Genomic DNA, 22486 nt, shown 5'->3' with positions numbered 1-22486 from the left:
ACGCCGACAAGAGCGGCGAAACTGTCCGGGAGACCAGGGCCCAAAATGTGACTCAAAAAATTTGAACGGAGCACTAGGAGAAGCCGACCCGGTCAAGACGCCTGGGAGCCCAAAGTGGGCGCGGTAGACCTAAGTCCTTCCCGCACTCGTGGGAGGACAGGCGTCCCGCCACACGAACGAGGCTCACCCGGAGGAGCGCAGAAGTCCGACTCGGCGAGTTGGAGAAGAAGCCCGAGTCGAAGAAGGAGCCCCTCCCGTCACGTGGGAAGAAGCCGGGTTAGGGACGCGGGAGCCGATCGCCGCGTGTCGTTCGACATATGGTTAGACGACCCCTCAACGCCTACGTCCTAGAAGTCCGGTCCGAACAAGCTCAAGCCGCCACCTCGTCGTACAAAGGAGATGGCGACCCGATCGACCACGCCGAGGCTTTCGAGTCTTACATGTCGGTATGGGAGCGGCCCGACGAGGTGCAGTGCCGAATTTTCCCAACAACTTTGCATGGGATGGCTCGGAGTTGGTACAAAGGGCTTCCCGACGGCTCGGTGTATTATTACGCCGACACGAAAGGCGCTTTCCTAGCCCGATACTCTGCAACAAGAGAAGGGCCGTAGAGACATCCGACCTCCTGACTATCAGACAGGAGGGGGGCGAGTCTCTCAGGAGCTATGTGAAGAGATTTGACGGAAAGGTCCAGCAGATTCGAGAAATTAATCCCGAGCTGGCGGCCTTCGCACTAATGAAGGGCCTCCCAAGGGGAGCCTTAAAAAACGAGCTCATCAAGAGCGGAGGCACAGGCACGGACGCCGCCGAGAAAATTGGCCGACCAAGCCATCAAGGTGGAAGACTACCACAAGACCTGGGAAGATCCCCGCGAAGCCGAGCACTCGGAAAAGAATAGTCGCAAGCAGGACAGTCAGGACGAAGGACGCCGCGACAACACCGGCTCGCGGTCCAATGGAAGACGCCATGAGCATAATAGGTCACGGTCGGACAGACCCGACCGGAAGCAAGACACGGCGGGCGCCGGGTGGAATTCAGAGGCGTACCACCAGAGGCGGTATAGTGAAAAAACCCCCCTCATCGCATCAGCCGCCGAAGTCTTCGCCTTGAGCAAGAACGAGGGCCAGAAGTGGGAGAGACCCCCCAAGCCAAAAAGTGACGGCGACACGAGCCAGTACTGTGAGTACCACGGCCACACCGGCCATTTAACCAACGACTGCCGCCATCTGAAGAATGCTATAGAGGAGCTGATCCGGAAGGGAAGCCTCAGCAAGTACGTTGCAAAAGGCCAAAAGACGGACGCCGGCGGTTCAGATAGGAAGTCCGTCTTCGAGCGAATAGGCGTGATTCATGTTGTCATCGGGGGCAACGAGAACGGAGGGTCCGCTCATGGGCACAAGCGGCACCTAAACGAGCTATATCAGGCCATCAACTTTGTGCCCAACTCGAGGATCCCCTCCGCAAGCATCCCCGATATGACTATCGGAAGAAAGGACTACGAAGGGGTCATCGCCCCTCACAGCGACCCGCTGGTAGTCAATTTGGACATATCCAACCACTTGGTCAAGAGGTGCCTGATTGACACAGGTGCATACACGAACATCATGTTTAGGGAGTGCTTTCTCGGCCTCGGCCTGAAGGTCAAGGACTTAAGCCCCTGCACCAACCCCCTATACAGCTTCTCTGGGGCCGGCCTGGTGCCGCTGGGATCAATTAGACTCCCGGTGACGTTCGGCGAAAAGAACGCGGCCAAAAACATCCTAGCTGAGTTCGTCGTCATTGACGGCTCGTCCGCCTACAACGTTCTCATAGGCCGAGTCACCCTGAGCGAGGCTGACGCAGTGATGTCCATCCGGGCCTTAACACTGATGTACGTCTCGGACCGGGGGGAAGCGCATAAGCTCGTCTCCAAAGACGAGAAGGATGAGGTGGTCAACGTCCAGATAGCTGCCCGAGGTTGCAACATGCAATCCCTCAAAGAGGCGAAGAAGTCCGAAAAAGGGAAAAGTCCGTCCTTACAGCAGGGGAGCGACCTCATGGATACGACTAGTGGCTGATTCGGGTATTTAGAGTCGTTAGGGCATTTGTAGTCTTGTAAAATTTTATGTAGCTACGGAGGTGTCCAAGATAGCTGTGGACACCCCAACGCATGTTTTTTACCTGGTGAAAACAAAAACATCCCCGCCTTCCATCAAAGCAAGGTTCTTCCCATCAGTTATCTATCAAGAAACAGATGCCGGCTCACACTGTCATACCGACAAGAGCGGCATTCTCTGTCGAAGAAATTAGCGCCGTCGTCAGCCACCCCAAGTAGTAGACGCCACGGCATCACCCTCGGAGGTTTGATGCCGTCGCAGTCCCTCCAAGTGGTAGACGCCACGTAACACGCTATCAAGAAATGATGCTTGCTCACACTGTCATACCGACAAGAGCGGCATTCTCTCGTCAAGAAATTAGCGCCGTCGCAGTCACCCCAAGTAGTAGACGCCACGGCGATCACCCTCGAGGTTTGATGCCGTCGCAGTCACTCCAAGTGGTAGACGCCACGTAACACGCTATCAAGAAACAGATGCTTGGCTCACACTGTCATACCGACAAGAGCGGCATTCTCTGTCAAGAAACTAGCGCCGTCGCAGCCACCCCAAGTAGTAGACGCCACGGCAGCCACCCTCGAGGTTTGATGCCGTCGCAGTCACTCCAAGTGGTAGACGCCACGTAACACGCTACCAAGAAATGATGCTTGGCTCACACTGTCATACCGACAAGAGCGGCATTCTCTCGTCAAGAAATTAGCGCCGTCGCACCCCAAGTAGTAGACGCCACGGCAGCCACCCTCGAGGGTTTGATGCCGTCGCAGTCCCTCCAAGTGGTAGACGCCACGTAACACGCTATCAAGAAACAGATGCTTGGCTCACACTTTGTCATACCGACAAGAGCGGCATTCTCTCAAGAAACTAGCGCCGTCGCAGCCACCCCAAGTAGTAGACGCCACTAGCGATCCACCCTCGTAGGTTTGATGCCGTCGCAGTCACTCCAAGTGGTAGACGCCACGTAACACGCTACCAAGAAACAGATGCTTGGCTCACACTGTCATACCGACAAGAGCGGCATTCTCTCGTCAAGAAACTAGCGCCGTCGCAGTCACCCCAAGTAGTAGACGCCACGCGATCACCCTCGAGGTTTGATGCCGTCGCAGATCCTCCAAGTGGTAGACGCCACGTAACACGCTATCAAGAAACAGATGCTTGGCTCACACTGTCATACCGACAAGAGCGGCATTCTCTGTCAAGAAACTAGCGCCGTCGCAGTCACCCCAAGTAGTAGACGCCACGGCGATCACCCTCGTAGGTTTGATGCCGTCGCGATCACTCCAAGTGGTAGACGCCACGTAACACGCTACCAAGAAACAGATGCTTGGCTCACACTTTGTCATACCGACAAGAGCGGCATTCTCTGTCAAGAAATTAGCGCCGTCGCAGATCACCCCAGTAGTAGACGCCACGGCAGTCACCCTCGGAGGTTTGATGCCGTCGCGATCACTCCAAGTGGTAGACGCCACGTAACACGCTATCAAGAAACAGATGCTTGGCTCACATTGTCATACCGACAAGAGCGGGATTCTCTGTCAAAAAACTAGCGCCGCTCATACTTGTCGTCCGATAAGGGCGGCAATCACCCTCATAAGGCGGATACCACGACAGTAACGGTCATCACACACTACACCCGCAAAAACGGACGAAGCGTCTTGGAAGCGTTAAAAGCACAGTTGAGATACGCACTCCAAAACGAGAATACAGGAAGACAACTTTGACGAAGATGGGACAAAGACCTCGGCCACGCCGAAGGCAAAGGAAACGAATTATTATTAGAAGTTATAAAATTACAAGTGAAAAGAATACAGACAACGGCCGTCCCCATAGGGACAAGCCGAAACACAACCTACCAAGGTCGTACAAAAAGAAGACAAAAACTACCACTATGTTCATGTATCATGAGACAATGGGGAGGAAGGGTGAGTAATTGGCCCCGGACAGTGGCAGATCTCTTTGTAAACTTGTTCTCATCAAGCGAAAGACGTGGTAGCATGTGAGGAGTCAAGCGGTCTGCTGTAAACTTGTTCTCATCAAGCCGCATCTTCTTCAGCAGGCAGCCCAGCAGCCTTTTTAGCAGCCTCAGCCTTGGCCTCAGCATCCTCAGCTGCCCTCATCCTTTCGGCTTCTTCTTTAGCCGCCCTAGCCTTCTCAGCAAGAGCTGCCTTTTCCGCGGCCGCCTCCCTCTCCATCTTCGCCTTCACCGCCTCCTTGGCCTCTTCCACCGCGGCTCTCTCCTTAGCCTCGAGCTTGTCATCGAGCAACGCGTCGAACCTGCCCCACGGGAAGGAGCCATCAAGAGGGAAAAGCTCCCCGATAACTTCCCTAGCAGCATTTTCGGCCAAATCCCGGAACTTGGCGCACAGTTTGGGAAGCATGTCGGTTTGCAGCATCTCGATGTCCGCCTCCTTTTGCTTGATGATGGCATCCCTGCCCCGAACCACCTCCGCCTGAGCCTTAAACAGTTCCCGGGACTCGTTCCTCTGCTTGAGGTAGAGGTCGGCGCGCCCCGAGCGAGCTCACATTTCCTCGCGATCCCGCGACCTCGGCGGCCAAGGCCCTCGGCTTTAGCCCTCTCAGCAAGGACCTCCTTTTCGGCGTCCTCCCTGAGTTTTCTCTCTGCCAAGAGCGCCTTCCCAGCTTCTTCCCTAAGCCTCTGCTCATTGAGGAGATCCAGCTTCGCCGATGCAGCCACCTGCTTAGTGGCATTACGCTCATGAACAGCCCGCGCCACGGCCTTCTCTTGCTCCCTGAGACGAGCAGCGGTAGCCACGTTCCACCTCGCCAGCTCCCTAATAAGCTTCGTACCCTCCTCTATAAGCTCGGAGACGGAAGCCTTCGGGATGAAGGGACGGTGGTGGCAATCGCCACTAGCTGCGGGCCGGGAGACGAAAGCCTTCAGGATGAAGGGTTGACGGTGGTGCCACGACCACCAACTCGTGTGCGAGGACCCCACCGCCGCTGCCTAACGTGAGCAATAGCCGATCATGCGGGCCGATCTGCGAAATCGGTTAAAACATCGATGTCGATCGACCCATCGAAAATACCTAGTGGCACGGCTGAATTTAAGCCACGAGCTAGATAGGTACCATGCTTGGCCTTCTTGACCGGAGAAGGCACTTCCTTCTTGCCCGGCGGTAGAAGCCGTCCCCTTCCTCTTACGGATAAGGGGAGATCCCTCTGCGTCAGAACCCCCCTCATCGGGAATCTCAACAATCTCCACCTTCTTAGGGGAGGGTATGGGAGTTGAAGCCGGTGTCGACCCCGTTGCCACCAAGGGCCTTGTTCTCCGCGTCCGACGCACGCACCACGCCGCTAACAACCCTCGCTGCGCCTCCTCTTTGCTCAAGACCTTCACCATTGTTCCATGAGATCGTTCGGCGACATCCTGCGGTCATGGGCTGCAGCCTTGGGATGCAAGTCAGCAACGGTTTTATCTTTGTGCAGCCCCATTCTCCGAAGAAGATCCTCAGAAAGGTCCGGTCCAAAGTGGTCTACGAAAGAAACAAAGCAAGAGTCAAGTAGAAGAAATGAATCAAAATTCGAAAATAAAGAAACATTGAGAACGGTGGAGGGCCTCACACCGACCCCACTCACCCCGTCTTAGGGCGGTATGAGGCCGACATAGCAAAGCGGCTCGTCCTGAAGAATGATCTGCGTCGGGGGAATCCATCTTTTCGGCATCCCACGCTTGTCCACCTCAAAGAGCCTCGTTGCCCGACCTCTCATCCTCCGTAAGAGGAACCACCGCTAGCATCCATTTTAAGATGCTTTCGAGTGACCCATCTGTCATGCTCCGCCCTAGTCTCACACCGCAAGTTAACCTGGTCTTTGGAAGGAACGAGGCAGCGGATAGTCATTCGGCACTTTAACATACACCCACCGACCTTGCCGGTCCTTGCAAGAAGAAGGTTTGTCGGCGAGACATAACCCCGCTCCGTTTGCACACTGTACCACCCAACACGGCCAGAGAGCGACGGTTTGAGATGATGGAGTCGGCGGAATAAATTCACCGTCGGAGTTTCTCCCTTAAAAAGACAAAGCCGACAAAACCAATTATGGTCCTCATGGCGGCGCGGGTGCGGTTGGGCAACAAAGAACGTTCATGGCTCTAATTATGGCCATAACATACCCGTTCAGTGAAACCGGAGCCCGTACTCCAAATGCCGCGGTATACGCCAAGATCTGACCCGACGGAGGGCGAAGAAACGGCTGACCCTCCTCGGGGATGACAATTTCGTATCCCCTACCAAAGAAAAAATGACCCTCGAGAAGTTTCCCGCCGCGAGAACAACGGGCGACTCACGGGACCAAGTACGGTCAAGGTGGATCTTACGAGACATAGCCGTGATCCATGACGTCGATGTCTCCCCTCGCTAAGACGAGACGTTTCCGCATCATTACCAAAATCATCACCAAGATCACCAAAAGAGTCGAAATCCTCCCATTCCTCCGAATTTGAGGATCAACTTGAGAGAAGGGGACTTAGGGCCCCCGACGCAGATCACCGGGTCCAAAGATCGTGACGACATGATTCACAACAAATTACTAGCAAGAAAAAAAAAATAAATAAAAAGTTTGCTTGTTTACCTTAAAGAAAAACACACGCCGGATCAAATACTCCGAAGATTAAGAAGAAGAAAACCCTTGAAAGTTTGGAGAAATGAAGATCTTAGAGAAAAATTTTCGAAAATAAAATGGAGGCCAAAATCACGGAATAACTACCCTATTTATAGAGAAAAGCCCATGAAGAAGGACCAATCAGGGCACACCCGTGAAGCGTCAACCAATCGGCGAACACACACGTGTCAAGCATGCAACCGCGGAATGTCAATCGTCGCAACGGTTGAATGTCAATCAATGCAACAAAGACCAAACGTCTTCAACACGCCTATCCACATCTCTTCGATCGTTCATCTCCCGAAACAAATATGTAGGTACCTAGTCTCCGCGCCACCGATCAACCAAGCCAGGAGCACACGGCCGGGGCATATCAAAGTCAACCGGCACCTCGTTACGATCTCGGCCGGCGTCTTGATTCTTTTCCACATCGGATACCCTTCACGCATCCATGCGGAGGGGGATATGGTATATGGTACGGCTAGCAAGAGCCGCGCCGGTACACAAGAAGACGCCGGTGACAGAGAGATTTTCAAACTTACTCCGCGAATATACGCTCGGTATACATCCGGAGCCTATACCACGATAGACTACGCTGGGGCAAATTGATGGGGCATATTCTCGCACCGCCGACCAAGTCAACATATTGAACGAGGTCAAAGATATCCACAAGAAAGTCAACGACTTAGACCGCTTAGCCGATGCACCCATCGGCCGCTAGCTAGCTGAGGGTATCGGCATGGCAACCCGCCAGCCGGGGCACATATCCGCGTACTCACATCCAAGACCCTCGGCCGGCCCGCCGTAGGTCCATCGGTGAGGGTAGAACGGTCTTTCCACCGATCGACCACTTGGCCACTTGGTCACTACGTGACAAAAGGTGAAAGCCTATATATACTCCTCAACCTTCATTGAGGAAAGGATCCCACAACTTAACCTAAATACACTATTCATCCTGTAATATCTCCTCATCTCTCTACAATACATACCTAGCCAAGCAACACAACTTAATCCTTTGAGTTTACTCGACTTGAGCGTCGGAGTGAGTACGCTTGGCACAAAGCCAAGCCCTCGCCTTCGTTCATTGTTGCGAGAGAGGCCGAGAGGAACGATAAGGACAAGAAGAATCCAACCAAAGACATTACTCTACAAGCCACGGGTGGTAACGATACTTGCTCTGGAATTACACCCGGAACAGATTCATTTGTTCATTATTGTCCGACAATCTTTTATTATGCATGTTGTATTTCAACATTCTTCCATTACAATTTTAAGGGAGCATTTAATATAATCGTGATTACAAAAAGTTATATACTCGGTATATGATTGCAAGAAAATTATGATTATAGATTACAAAAAGACGAATAAAAACCATATTATATCACGCCATGAGATTGTATAAAGTCGAATATAGTGTTACCAATAAATCTCATTGAGAATCATTGTATTTAATAGATTCAATAAACATATTTATCTCTTTAGCTACGGAGTATATGATTTTTTCTTACTTTCTTTTCAATCCGTAGCTAAAGAGATTGCTCAATATTATCCATAATTTATACCAAAAATATATATTATTTAATACAATTAGTTTCTTTTAAACGAATGTATACCTCAGTTAGTTTAAAGGTACACGTTCTTGTTAGTTCCTAGTTCTACTCTTTTTATGCCCTATTCTTTTGGACTTATTTCAGTTTAGTTCGGCTTCATTCAATTCATTTCATCGCTAAACTGAATTGAATGAAGCCGAACTTAACTGAATGAAGCTGAAGTAAGAGTTTAATTTGTGAAGAGATTAAGCTGAATGAAGCTGAATTGAACTGAGCTGAATAGAAATGAGCTGAAATTAACGCAAAAAAAACACTACCTAATTTTTACTCCAATCCAGTTCAGACTCCATTAAATTCAATTCAGTTCAATTTAACTTTATTTAGTTCAGTTTCAGCATAGTCATACAACCTACAAAAGTTCTAAAACGAATATATTCGTATTCATTTTAAACGGATACAACAAATTTAAATGAGACCGACAAGAGGTAAAAGATCCATGTCATGAATGTGAATCAACAAATTGTAGCATAAATATCCCCGATTTGTAATCAACTCCCTTCTCCGATATTCTACGCTACCATCTCCTCTCCTCTCCTCTCTCTCAACTTTCTTCGCTGTTCGCAGGTTCGTTTTCCGAACTCTAATCTCTCACAAATCTCGATTAATTATTTTATTTTTCATGATCATGTTAAAATTCATCATACATTTTGATTTCTGCATCTTCCGATTCATATGAATTCTTTCAATTACTAAAGAATTTGTTAGGTTTTGCGTGAATTTTATGATTCAGATCTTGTTTGTTTCGATCGTATGTTTTCGCATTTGATTTGATCTTGTTCTTGTTACGTGATTTACGTTCGTAGATTCAGATTTACGATTCGATTAATTTTGTTTTTGTATCATATGTGTTTGATGTTCGAGATTTGATCACGGAATTGTATGAATTTTGTTGTTTATGATTTGAATTGTTTGGATCTGAGGAATTGCGTGTTGTTAAGCTGAATTTTGAGATTTAGGTTTTTGATCGATTAATTATTCGAAGTTTTAGGGTTATGATTTTATGTTTTTGATCTGTGTTGATGGAACAGCATTCATCAATTTTGTTGAGCTGAAGTTTTAGGTTTATGATTTTATGTTTTTGATGTGTATTGATGAAACAACATTTCTCAGTTTCGGTCTACGATTCACATTGATCTCGTTTTTTTTTGCTACGTATTTGAGACTTTAATTGTTGTTGAATGTTTGAGAATATTAGTTTCAGTCTGCGATTCGCATTGATCTCCTATCTTGCTAGTTATTATCTTACACTTTAATTATTGATGAATGTTCGAGAATCTTAGCTTCGTCAAATTGTAATGGTGGTGGTTAGATGATCCTTTATCGCTGTAACTTAGATGTTTGGATCTGAATCCTGTTAAATCAGTTCTGAGATCGAACATTTTGTACATCGATTTTCAATGACGAAAGTTGTATGGTTTGAGTTGTGAATTTTCTATATGTGATTGAGTGGAGACTTATTTGCTGAGATCAGCTTCTGCAGTTTACTTGTTTTAGATCATCGTGTCGTTCTTGAGCGCCAAATGCAAATCATTGGATCTGAGAAATAATGTAGGTAGCTTGAGATTGTGCACGACATATTTTAGGTAGTTTGATATTATGCATGAAATAGTGGTTTAGAAATTTGAGATCGCGGCTATGTTCTTTCAGATTTACAATGCCGAATGACTGCCTGTTCTTCTATCTGATATGAAAACTTCCAATTGGCTTATGTAGTTTATATGGTTTAGATCATCACGTCATTCTTGAACACCATATGCAGATCGTTGGCTTTGAGAAATCGTAGAAATTTGAGATTATGTATGGAATAGTCAACATAAATAGTCGTTTAGAATTTGGAGTTTACGTCTATGATCCGCCATAATTACATTCCCTGGAATGACCATGTGTTTGTCTTTCTACATTAAAACCTTCAGCTTGATTCTTACAATTTTGATGGCGAATGCTGATTATTTGTGGTTATATGCTGGGTTGTTATGAACTCAGGGGTTTTAGCGAAGAGGAAAAATGGGTCTCACATTCACCAAGCTGTTTAGCCGCCTGTTTGCCAAGAAGGAAATGAGAATTCTGATGGTGGGTCTCGATGCGGCTGGTAAGACCACCATCCTTTACAAGCTCAAGCTCGGTGAGATTGTCACTACTATTCCTACCATTGGTAAGTCATTTTCCTCTCTTGATACTTCAGTGATATTGTCCTATTGATCTGATTCTTCTTTGTCAATGCGTGCTTAATGAAAGTTCTCCATGTTTTCAGGATTCAACGTGGAAACTGTTGAATACAAGAACATCAGCTTCACAGTCTGGGATGTCGGGGGTCAAGACAAGGTTTGCTTGCTATTCTGTGCTTACTTATTTTAGATTTTTAGCTATTGTTTAGAGAAATATTGGCCGGAGTAAACCTTGTTTGACAACAAAAGTCAAATAGCGACAATATAAGTGGGATGGAGGGAGTGCATATCTGCGTTTGTTTGGGATGATACAGTTGTTCATCATTTTGTATTTTAGAAGTAAGAGCACCAGCTGTGTGTGTTTGGTATGATAGATTGTTCATCATTTTGTGTTTTACAATTAATAGCAGCTGATTACATAACTCCTCTGTTGCAGATCCGTCCTTTGTGGAGGCATTACTTCCAAAACACACAAGGTCTCATCTTTGTGGTGGACAGTAATGACAGAGATCGTGCTGTTGAAGCGAGGGATGAGTTGCACAGGATGTTGAACGAGGTATCCTATACTTCATAGCTTGCCCACTATTTTAAAATCTAGTTTTTGGATGTTCAATTGAGCTCATTTTTTTTTGACAATGTCTGATTTCAGGATGAACTCCGCGATGCAGTTCTGCTTGTGTTTGCTAACAAGCAAGATCTTCCTAATGCTATGAATGCTGCTGAAATCACTGACAAGCTTGGCTTGCACTCTCTCCGACAGCGCCACTGGTATGACTTTAATATGCATATTTACACAAATTATTAAACGCTACTGGCTACTTCTTTTAACCAACCAAGTGCTTAATTTTATTATCTGTGCTTTTCAGGTACATCCAGAGCACTTGTGCTACCTCTGGTGAGGGTCTGTATGAAGGATTGGATTGGCTCTCCAACAATATCGCAAACAAGGTATAATCTGGAACCTTATTAGAATATAGGAAGTCAACTGAGATAACCTAAGGGTGTGTTTGGATAGCAAAAGTGGAGGGAAAGGGAGGGGAGGGAGAAGGAGGGAAGAGAAAGGGATGGAAGGGAAGGGGAGGGAGAATGGAGGAGGTCATTTTCCCTCCAAATCTTGCCTTTGTTGGAGAGGAAATAATTTGGCTTGGAGGGGGGAAGTGGAGGGATTCATTTTCCCTCCCCTATCAATCCCTCCACCTCCATTTTGCTAACCAAACAAAGGATTTATCATCCCTTCCTTTCCATCCCCTCTCTTTCCCTCCAAATCCTCCTATCCAAACAGACCCTCTCTTTCCCTCCAAATCCTCCTATCAAAACTCCAACCTTCTATTACTCACGCGAATCTCATTATATGGGTCTGTCTTATGAGCTCTGATGATATTATCACGAGACATTGAAATCTCATACGGGAATTTGTGTTTTGAGGACGTTTCCTATTTGTATCTGTTATTTCTGATCTTCTATTTCAAAGCACACAAAACGTTAATCTGAACATGAAAATTTGTATTTAGTTGTATTCTTACAGTTTCTCACAAGCTCAGTATTTTACCTTAAATGATTGGATTGTTTTGGCATTGTAGTTCGTCTACTTATTCGAAGTGTTAACTGTGTTAGACATTTGAACAATGATATTTGTTTGCCATGACTTGCAGGCTTAGGAGTCCAGAAAGTTCTAGAGACGAAGGTGGAACTTGAGTTTGCCGTGAATTTATGATCCTGGATGAGGGGTGAGCGTTATCTAGTCGCATTCGTTTTAGCCATAATTACTTAAAAACACTTTGGTTGTAATTTTTGCAGTGAGGGAGTTAAGCTTGTTGCTTAGAACTTCTCATTTTGAAATGTCACTAAAATAGTGGTGGTGCTTTCGATTGTACTTCCAAGATTCTTTTGATTCCTTGCGTAAAACAAAAAGATTTTTTTCGTTCTTATTTGTGTATTACTGTATAACTAAAGCTACTTTCAAGTTCCAACCCTTGTGTGGTTTGTGAGTTGTGGTCTTCATTAGTCTTGATCTGTCTGTAATTTTGTCAACTTCTCGAGTTTTGAGTTTCTTCATTAGTCGATCTCTATAGTTGGGATTTGAGGCTGCGTGGGCATCCCTTGTCTTGTGGTTGGAGTCACCATCATTGTTGTTGCTGAAATCAGGAGTCGAAAATTTGTCTTTACTGTAATTTTTTAGATTGGGATTTGGTATGAACTATGAAGGGATCTTGTCCTGCACAATTGATTTGCCTTCTAGCTAAAACTCTAGTATAGGCCTACTGCCTACATAAGGTAATTTGCGAAATACAACAAGTCTTGCTTCCGACGGTTTGAAATAAGACGGACCAAATGTTACTATTTTTGTTATAGAATGTAACCATTTAATGACAAAATGTTATTAACTAAAGTTGTCACTTTTTACCTTAAAAATGATGGTGACATTTTATCATAAAATAGTAACATTTTATTGTAAAATGTTACGGTTGGTCCGTCTTATTTCAGACGGGCAGAATTTGCGAAATAGGTAATGTGGAGAAGATGTTATTCGTTATCCGCAAGTCATAAACTTCCGCCTCAGCACAGTTACAGCAAGTTTATGATGATACGAGCGCAAAAAGTCTCATGGGTGAAGAATCAATAAACTGTATCAAATAATTTGGGGTCGGCGGCTGACATAAATCATTATGGAAAACCGTCACTGACCAACGATGGAGGATAGGAAATTGAAAAAAAAAAAAAAAAAAAGTTTCTTCGACAATGTGGACCCGAGCAAATCAACTAACTCAACAGAATACAACATTCTACTAGGGCAGCTCGTCATTTCAGAACCCGTTTTCCTCCGTTATCACCAAAAACAAATTCTTACCTAAAAACAAAGATTACCTGTACCTTCTGAACTCTGAAGTTATCAGACCATTCTATATACTCCCAAGTCATTTTGGAGCTAAAGCACGGCACGGCCGCACCACGAGGCAGAATAATAGAGATATGACTTGCTCCCCTCAAATCTTTGGTTTTGACCTATTAGATATTTGGCATATCGTTAAGTTTGCATCATTGCATGTTATTACATCAGTATCAGAAAGTTAACAGCATACTGCATCTCTACAAAGACTAGACCATTTCTGAACGACCACTAATCACCAAGCAATATCAACAAAAGATGTACAGCGAGCCAGACCGTAAATACCTGATCATAAACCCGAATCCCGAACTTGAATCTTATATATAAGTATATTATATAACTCAGCCCATCAAAGAGCATATAACAAAAGATTATACACTGCATGTTTTCAAAGTCAAGATGTACCCCTGGTTTCCTTTACACTTCTATCATCAAATATACCCCTAAACTCAAATGAATAGTTCCTAAATACTTGTAATACTATGTAAGTACTCTAATCCGCCTCTTTTAATGTTATTATCAGACATTATAAGATATTACTAGTTTACTACGCAGCAAAATGGTCGAGACATTGACTTATTGCTCATTTAGCAATAAGCAATAAGCATCTTCTCATGGCAACACACAACAATATTTAAACTTGAATCATAGTAACTTTAAAACTTTTCATTCACTTTAACTGCACATACTATTTCTCTTTGTCTCATCAGATTCTTTAGGTTTTGCTATTTTTGGGGTATAAGACAAACGTAAAGAACTTGATGAGACAGACGAGCAATAATCTAGTGCGAAAGTGGAGATAAAAGGATGAGTGAAGTAGTTAACTACCTGATCAACCTTGTCGCAGCTGAGAACTTTCTCCGTTCTAAAGATGGAAGCGACTTCAGTTTAGTTTCATCGGTCATTATTACCAATTCTTTGCAAGTTTTTACCTCCATGATGTCTCTTTAATGGTCAAGTGGTGTAGTACGTCTAAGCATGCTTAGGCAGAATGATCCCATGATCTTCTTAATGCACTCTTTGGGTTACGCAGGCAAACCAAGACATCTTGCAACAGAGTTTTCAGAATTTTCTTCTTAACAACTGTCCAGTCATCTTGCAACAGCCGCCTTCCGATGGTATCCCTCATACTTCACGGAACACACACACACACACACACACACAAAAAATACAAAAAACAGGTCTCACAGAACAACCCAGTGAGGAATTATGTAATGATTTGGGTCGGTCTCACATGTGAGACTGTCACACGCAGGACTCAGAGAATGAAGTTCATTCAAAGAGCGTAAAAGATCACCCAGATCGGTGTACCAGCAACTTGTTATTTCCTGGCACACACATGACCATCACAAATCCAAGTAGCATTGGAAGTTATATCAGACTTCCAATCGTAATTCTTACTTCCATTTTCTCCTCCCAGAGCACATTTTGGGTGAAGGTCAAAATCACATTCTTCACAGTAGAAAGACCAGATATGCCCATCTTCCTCACAACCATCACATTTGTAAGCCCTACGTCGTGTGAGCACAAGATCATGCTCCATGTGAAGAACATGTTTTACTTTCTCTGGCCAACCCCTAGCCACATCTTCAAGTTCCGACTCAATTTCATTTACTCGCTCACTGGTAAAAGGATAGGCCTTTGGCCCATGAACTATAATAAAATCCCTAGCTTCTGTTGACACAGTTTTCCCACTTGGCCCTATGGCAACCAACTTGGGATTGCCAAAGACCTTAAACTTCCGACTCAGATATGACTCACGCTCGTCACCAAAAGGGAGAGCTAACCATGGCATCACATCTAAGAATTCCTCAAAAGAATTATGATCTTTGTCACTTGAGATGAAAATTATTTCAAAGGCATCGTCCTTTGCCTTTATTTGATGATAAGCTTCAATAAGTTTTGGTAAAAATGTACGACATGGAGGGCACCAGTGTGCTGAAAAATACAGAAGGATGTTCTTCCCTACAAGCTGAGAAATAGGAACCTGCAGAAATAAGATTGAAGATTTCAGTCGCCACTCAGCATAAAACAATTTTATAAGAACTCCTCGGTAATTACGTAAGAGTTTAAGAGCATTTATAACACACAAACTTATATGAGATGATCGTACATGGGTTGGTCTCATATTTGAGGCCATCTCGTACAAGACCGACTCCATAAATAACTGTGTGGACTAGTGTCGAAAAAAGATAAAAAGTATAGTACATGTTTATGGTGTGTGAGATCATGCAATAATTCAAGCTAAAATGATTGCAATTTAATAGATTCTAAATTTGTGCAGTATGTTAAAACAGACGTGTAGCAGATACTAACCTTTGCACCACTCTTATTTATTACAAAATCTTGCTCCCCTGAAACGAGAAGAGACTCCAAGGTCTGTGCCTGTTGAGCCGCCTGTTCTATATGTGCAAGTTCCGCAAACCTCTCATTTGAAAAAGGGTAGGCCTGAACACCATGATCTTTTAGAGCAGCTGTTGCATTAGGTTGAAGGGTTTTGCCATCAGGTCCAATTATAACTAGAGTAGGAATCGCTGAGAGATCAAAATAACGAGCCATCTTAACACATCTCTTGTCCTTTGGTGGCAAAGAGTACCAAGGTAAGGAGTCAAATCTCGGTTTGGATGATTCTACATCATCATCGTCAAGGGGAACCAAAACAATTTTGAAATTGTCCCCTTTTGCCTTCAGCTTCTTGTAAACATCTATTAGTATTGGAGTGAAACTAAGGCATGATCTGTGGGAAGACAATGAGAAATACAAGCCAACAGTGTTGCCTTCAAGCTCGGTAACAGGCACCTGCCGTTTAAGAAACAGGCAAACAGCCCTCAGAATAATCACAAAAACTTATATGAGATGGTCATACATTTCAGAGCAACCCATACAATAACCCTCCAACTATAGGAGGAAATACGCTGATGCTAGATGGCGCATGTGAGACCATCTCATCCAAAACAAACTGATAAATAACCGGCATAGTTTACCAAAATAGACGAGTAATTGGAATAGATAGCTAGTACACTCACCTTTTCCCCAGCTGCTGATAGTACAAAGTCGAGAGAATTATGAGCCAAGATAGACCTTAAAGATTGTTCTTTCCTAGCCCTTTCCTCCATCACTGCCAATTCCCGAATCCTCTCTGGTGTAAATGGATAAGCCACAGCTTCATAATCACGAATAATCTCGACACCATCATCTGTGAGAACCTTCCCATTTTCGTCGAGAATCACAAGATGGGGGGTTTCTTTCACATTGAACAATTCCTCCAAATTATCACATGTTTCTGAGTCAGAAAATGGTACAGCAAGCCAGGGCATTTTCGAGAAGTAATTCTCAAACGATTCATCATCTTCATCAAATGCAATAAATACCACCTCAAAATCTTTTGTCCGAGAGAGAATCTCACCATAAACCTCAACAAGAGTGGAGGTAAATTGACGACATGGTCCACACCATGATGCTGAAAAGTATAATCCAATCTTCTTTCCTTTTAACGTCTCAACGCTAACCTGCTTATGATTTCAGTACATGAGGGTAGTACAGGACACCATAACAGTAGTAAAAATCTTTCAACTAGGAGACCGGTGAGTTGCTCTTGTACTCAAACAACGTCATAAACCTAAAACATAAGTTAAATTCATTACTTGTTCTAAAATCTATCATCTCTTCTATAAATTGAGTAGCATATGTACATGAACTGTCTAAGGAACCGTCTCTAAAAGGAGGTAAATATATACTACACTGACTGTCATTTCGAGTAAAAGTCACCCCAACTCCCCAAGCGATTAAACACAATGAACTATTGAACCTTTCATTAGCCATAACAAATTAACGCCTACTAAACACATTATTATGTGGCCTATTCCTTATTAATTTAGAAGCGAGGTTATATACTCGCGATTTCTAGCAGAATCAACGGTTAGCACTCTTAGCAGTAGCACACATAGTTTATAGCTACCTAAGTAGTACGGAATTGACAGAATTAATTCACAGCTGGAAAATTATATGCAAACTCGGTACATAGTCGCATTTTTTTTACCATTTTAAGCTTAAGACGGTCACCTTCCAATTTCCATGCTATGTTGTTCATTTACTCTAAACTATTACAACTACTTCAGAAACTTAGGACGGTCTTAAACACGACTAACTCAACTGATATAAACCTCATAAATCCAAATTGTCCATTCGTATTGCAGCTTTCTGTGTAAATCACAGAATTGATACATATATTCTGAATTCTATACCAAAACGCACCGCTTTCGACACAATTCAAAAGATTAAATATAATATACAGAGGTTATACGAATGAAAATTCAACAAAATACAGTACTAATTAAACCGAAACGCAAATTTAGTCCGCTTTCGACATAATTCAAAAACTTACAGATTATACAGAGATTAAGTAACTTCTTACGAATGAAAATTCAACAAAAACTGTTAATAAAATTAAAAATAATAATAATAAATCAAAGTTTTGAAGAATTCTCAGATAAACGCGGTAAATATAAGTATAAGTTTGTAGAAGAGAAGAAAAAAGAGTGGAAAAAAACTACCTGATCGCCATTGTTACGAACAAGGAAGTTTCGATTAGAAGAACAAAGAATTGAAGGAAGATGATAAGGTTTGAGCTCTGCTACTGCTTCGTGTTCTGCCATGGCGGAATTCAGGATAGAGAAAGATGATTAAAGAAGAATTTATGTGAAGAAAATAGTGTATGATTATGATTATTGTATATTCCAGATGAATATGATTTGTTGATTGAATTTGTTTAATCATTGGATATTGTTTGATTAATTAAACAGTGATTGATATTTGATAATTAGTCAAACTCATGACTTCATGCGTGATAATTAGACCTCTACTCGGGCCGGGCTGGCCAAGAAGCGGGCCATGCTCTTCTGATCAGACCCGGGATAGGGCGGGGAAGGTGCGGGCTTGGCCAGGTGGGACGGACTGGCACATGCTTGATCCGCGCCCGGGACCGTGGCGAGCCGAGCTGACGTGCCTGACATAGCTTTGAGCCAATTGGTTTAGAGAGAAACCTTTTTTGACCTTATGAAGCAGACTCTTTCTCCTCCATTCGGGTGCGGCCCAGGCCCGTTACCTAATTTAACATGGTATCAGAGGCTCGAAGCTCACAGTTATTATCCTGAGTATGATGAATTAACTGGGCCTATTCGCAACGTTGGAAAATAATACGGTTTGCTACTGATCTAAACTTTTACATCGGTGGGGCCCCTTTTTCCTACTGGTCTAAACTTTTACCTCAGATTCTTATCTAGCTGTTGTGTTTTTATTACACAATCAATTCCGCTTTCATTGGCCGATTTTATGGCCATTAATCTCAGGATCATACCATTAATTTTCTGACTGTTGGAGGAGCATTTCTTCTGCTATATAAACCTCTCTAATCACAGTCTTTATACACAACAAAAATCACATAAACTTTTTCTTCTCTTTCACCTCTTACATATTCTGTCATATTGAGAACAGTTCCCACTTCCGTCTTTGGTGTGCTACATTGTGCGGAAGGAGGCGTTAACCCTGGAATCGGTGACCGCGAAACCCAAGGAGTACGGCGTCTCGATTAAGAGTATTTCTGATCAGCTAAGTTCATATTTCTTTCAATCTAAATCAGTTATAGAACTTTCTGATCTTTGTTATACATTACTTTATAAGGGGTTAATAATTAGGTAATGGGATACTCCCTCTATAGCCAATTGGTTTTAGAGAAAAACCTTTTTGACCTTATGAAGCGGACTCTTTCTACTCCATTCGGGTGCGCCCCAGACCCGTTACATAATTTAACATGGTATCAGAGGCTCAGAGCTCAGAGTTATTATCCTGAGTATGATGAATTAACTGGGCCTATTCGCAACGTTGGAAAATAATACGAATTGCTACTAGTCTAAACTTTTACATCGATGGGGCCCCTTTTTGCAACTGGTCTAAACTTTTACCTCGGATTTTTTTCTAGCTGTTGTGTTTTTATTACACAATCAATTCAGCTTTCATTGGACCATTTTATGGCCATTAATCTCAGGATCATACCATTAATTTTCTGACTGTTGGAGGAGCATTTCTTCTGCTATATAAACCTCTCTAATCACAGTCTTGATACACAACGAAAATCACATAAATTTCTTCTTCTCTTTCACCTCTTACATATTCTGTCATATTGAGAACAGTTCCCACTTCCGTCTTTGGTGTGCTACATTGTGCGGAAGGAGGCGTTAACCCTGGAATCGGTGACCGCGGAACCCAAGGAGCACGGCGTCTCGATTAAGAGTATTTCTGATCAGCTAAGTTCATATTTCTTTCAATCTAAATCAGTTATAGAACTTTCTGATCTTTGTTATACATTACTTTATAAGGGGTTAATAATTGGGCAATGGGATACTCCCTCTATAGCCAATTGGTTTTAGAGAGAAACCTTTTTGACCTTATGAAGCGGACTCTTTCTCCTCCATTCGGGTGAGGCACAGGCCCGTTACATAATTTAACATGGTACCAGAGGCTCAGAGTTCACAGTTATTATCCTGAGTATTATGAATTAACTGGGCCTATTCGCAACGTTGGAAAATAATATGGTTTGCTACTAGTATAAACTTTTACATCGGTGGGCCCCTTTTTGCTACATGTCTAAACTTTTACCTCGGATTCTTTTCTAGCTGTTGTGTTTTTATTACACAATCAATTCCCCTTTCATTGGCCGATTTTAAAGCCATTAATCTCAGGATCATACCATTAATTTTCTGACTGTTGGAGGAGCATTTCTTCTGCTATATAAACCTCTCTAATTACAGTCTTGATACACAACGAAAATCACAGAAACTTTTTCTTCTATTTCTTCTCTTTCACCTCTTACATATTCTGTCATATTGAGAACAGTTCCCACATCTATCTTTGGTGTGCTACATTGTGCGGAATGAGGCGTTAACCCCTGAATCGGTGACCGCAGAACCCAATGAGCACGGCGTCTCGATTAAGAGTATTTCTAATCAGCTAAGTTCATATTTCTTTCAATCTAAATCAGTTATAGAACTTTCTGATCTTTGTTATACATTACTTTATAAGGGGTTAATAATTAGGCAATGGGATACTCCCTCTATAGCCAATTGGTTTAGAGAGAAACCTTTTTAACCTTATGAAGCAGACTCTTTCTACTCCATTCGGGTGCGGCCCAGACCCGTTACATAATTTAACATGGTATCAGAGGCTCAGAGCTCAGAGTTATTATCCTGAGTATGATGAATTAACTGGGCCTATTCGCAACGTTGGAAAATAATACGGATTGCTACTAGTCTAAACTTTTACATCGATGGGGCCCCTTTTTGCAACTGGTCTAAACTTTTACCTCGGATTTTTTTCTAGCTGTTGTGTTTTTATTACACAATCAATTCAGCTTTCATTGGACCATTTTATGGCCATTAATCTCAGGATCATACCATTAATTTTCTGACTGTTGGATGAGCATTTCTTCTGCTATATAAACCTCTCTAATCACAGTCTTGATACACAACGAAAATCACATAAACTTCTTCTTCTCTTTCACCTCTTACATATTCTGTCATATTGAGAACAGTTCCCACTTCCGTCTTTGGTGTGCTACATTGTGTGGAAGGAGGCGTTAACCCTAGAATCGGTGACCGCGGAACCCAAGGAGCACGGCGTCTCGATTAAGAGTATTTTTTATCAGCTAAGTTCATATTTCTTTCAATCTAAATCAGTTATAGAACTTTCTGATCTTTGTTATACATTACTTTATAAGGGGTTAATAATTAGGCAATGGGATACTCTATCTATAGCCAATTGGTTTTAGAGAGACCTTTTTAACCTTATGAAGCGGACTTTTTCTCATCCATTCGGGTGCGGCCCAGGCCCGTTACATAATTTAACATGGTATCAGAGGCTTAGAGTTCACAGTTATTATCCTGAGTATGATGAATTATCTCGGCCTATTCGCAACGATGGAAAATAATACGGTTTGCTACTGATCTAAACTTTTACATCGGTGGGGCCCATTTTTCCTACTGGTCTAAACTTTTACCTCAGATTCTTTTCTAGCTGTTGTGTTTTTATTACACAATCAATTCCGCTTTCATTGGCCGATTTTATGGCCATTAATCTCAGGATCATACCATTAATTTTCTGACTGTTGGAGGAGCATTTCTTCTGCTATATAAACCTCTCTAATTACAGTCTTGATACACAACGAAAATCACAGAAACTTTTTCTTCTCTTTCTTCTCTTTCACCTCTTACATATTCTGTCATATTGAGAACAGTTCCCACATCTATCTTTGGTGTGCTACAGTGTGCGGAATGAGGCGTTAACCCCTGAATCGGTGACCGCAGAACCCAAGGAGCACGGCGTCTCGATTAAGAGTATTTCTAATCAGCTAAGTTCATATTTCTTTCAATCTAAATCAGTTATAGAACTTTCTGATCTTTGTTATACATTACTTTATAAGGGGTTAATAATTAGGCAATGGGATACTCCCTCTATAGCCAATTGGTTTAGAGAGAAACCTTTTTGACCTTATGAAGCGGACTCTTTCTACTCCATTCGGGTGCGGCCTAGACCCGTTACATAATTTAACATGGTATCAGAGGCTCAGAGCTCAGAGTTATTATCCTGAGTATGATGAATTAACTGGGCCTATTCGCAACGTTGGAAAATAATACGGATTGCTACTAGTCTAAACTTTTACATCGATGGGGCCCCTTTTTGCAACTGGTCTAAACTTTTACCTCAGATTTTTTTCTAGCTGTTGTGTTTTTATTACACAATCAATTCAGCTTTCATTGGACCATTTTATGGCCATTAATCTCAGGATCATACCATTAATTTTCTGACTGTTGGAGGAGCATTTCTTCTGCTATATAAACCTCTCTAATCACAGTCTTGATACACAACGAAAATCACAGAAACTTCTTCTTCTCTTTCACCTCTTACATATTCTGTCATATTGAGAACAGTTCCCACTTCCGTCATTGGTGTGCTACATTGTGCGGAAGGAGGCGTTAACCCTAGAATCGGTGACCGCGGAACCCAAGGAGCACGGCGTGTCGATTAAGAGTATTTCTGATCAGGTAATTTCATATTTCTTTC

General features: G+C 43.3%; 2 protein-coding genes across 3 annotated transcripts; one reads left to right on the top strand and one right to left on the bottom strand.

Annotated features, from left to right (window-relative positions):
• Positions 1-8756: 8756 nt before the first annotated feature.
• On the top strand, positions 8757-12411 carry LOC141644288 (ADP-ribosylation factor 2-like). The gene is made up of 7 exons (XM_074453782.1): positions 8757-8884; positions 10304-10472; positions 10572-10642; positions 10922-11041; positions 11135-11253; positions 11352-11433; positions 12138-12411. Exons 2-7 carry the CDS (start codon positions 10325-10327, stop codon positions 12141-12143), a joined length of 546 nt encoding a protein of 181 aa, XP_074309883.1. The 5' UTR covers positions 8757-8884; positions 10304-10324; the 3' UTR covers positions 12144-12411.
• A 679-nt stretch (positions 12412-13090) lies between these two features.
• LOC141644286 (putative nucleoredoxin 1) lies at positions 13091-18160 on the bottom strand. 2 transcript variants are annotated; one of them, XM_074453780.1, is made up of 5 exons: positions 17926-18160; positions 16399-16881; positions 15689-16171; positions 14201-15359; positions 13091-13488 (listed from the first exon to the last, which is right to left on the bottom strand). In XM_074453780.1, exons 1-4 carry the CDS (start codon positions 18025-18027, stop codon positions 14694-14696), a joined length of 1734 nt encoding a protein of 577 aa, XP_074309881.1. In that variant the 5' UTR covers positions 18028-18160; the 3' UTR covers positions 13091-13488; positions 14201-14693. The 2 variants fall into 2 exon arrangements, with proteins under 2 accessions (XP_074309881.1, XP_074309882.1); XM_074453781.1 differs by having other exon boundaries at positions 16399-16991; positions 17926-18072.
• Between the last annotated feature and the right edge of the window lie 4326 nt (positions 18161-22486).

Source organism: Silene latifolia, chromosome 2 (assembly GCF_048544455.1).
Source record: "Silene latifolia isolate original U9 population chromosome 2, ASM4854445v1, whole genome shotgun sequence".
In the NCBI taxonomy this organism is placed as follows: domain Eukaryota; kingdom Viridiplantae; phylum Streptophyta; class Magnoliopsida; order Caryophyllales; family Caryophyllaceae; genus Silene; species Silene latifolia.
This window is presented reverse-complemented; position numbering and strand designations above follow the sequence as displayed.

Bases quoted from the DNA above. Each gene is read 5' to 3' on its own strand.
- LOC141644288 (XM_074453782.1), top strand. From the start codon at position 10,325: ATGGGTCTCACATTCACCAAGCTGTTTAGCCGCCTGTTTGCCAAGAAG. The intron at 10,643-10,921 runs GTTTGCTTGCTA...CCTCTGTTGCAG, and splicing joins ATGTCGGGGGTCAAGACAAG to ATCCGTCCTTTGTGGAGGCA. The intron at 11,254-11,351 runs GTATGACTTTAA...TGTGCTTTTCAG, and splicing joins TCTCTCCGACAGCGCCACTG to GTACATCCAGAGCACTTGTG.
- LOC141644286 (XM_074453780.1), bottom strand. From the start codon at position 18,027: ATGGCAGAACACGAAGCAGTAGCAGAGCTCAAACCTTATCATCTTCCT. The intron at 16,172-16,398 runs GTGAGTGTACTA...CTTAAACGGCAG, and splicing joins TATCAGCAGCTGGGGAAAAG to GTGCCTGTTACCGAGCTTGA. The intron at 15,360-15,688 runs GTTAGTATCTGC...TTATTTCTGCAG, and splicing joins TAAATAAGAGTGGTGCAAAG to GTTCCTATTTCTCAGCTTGT.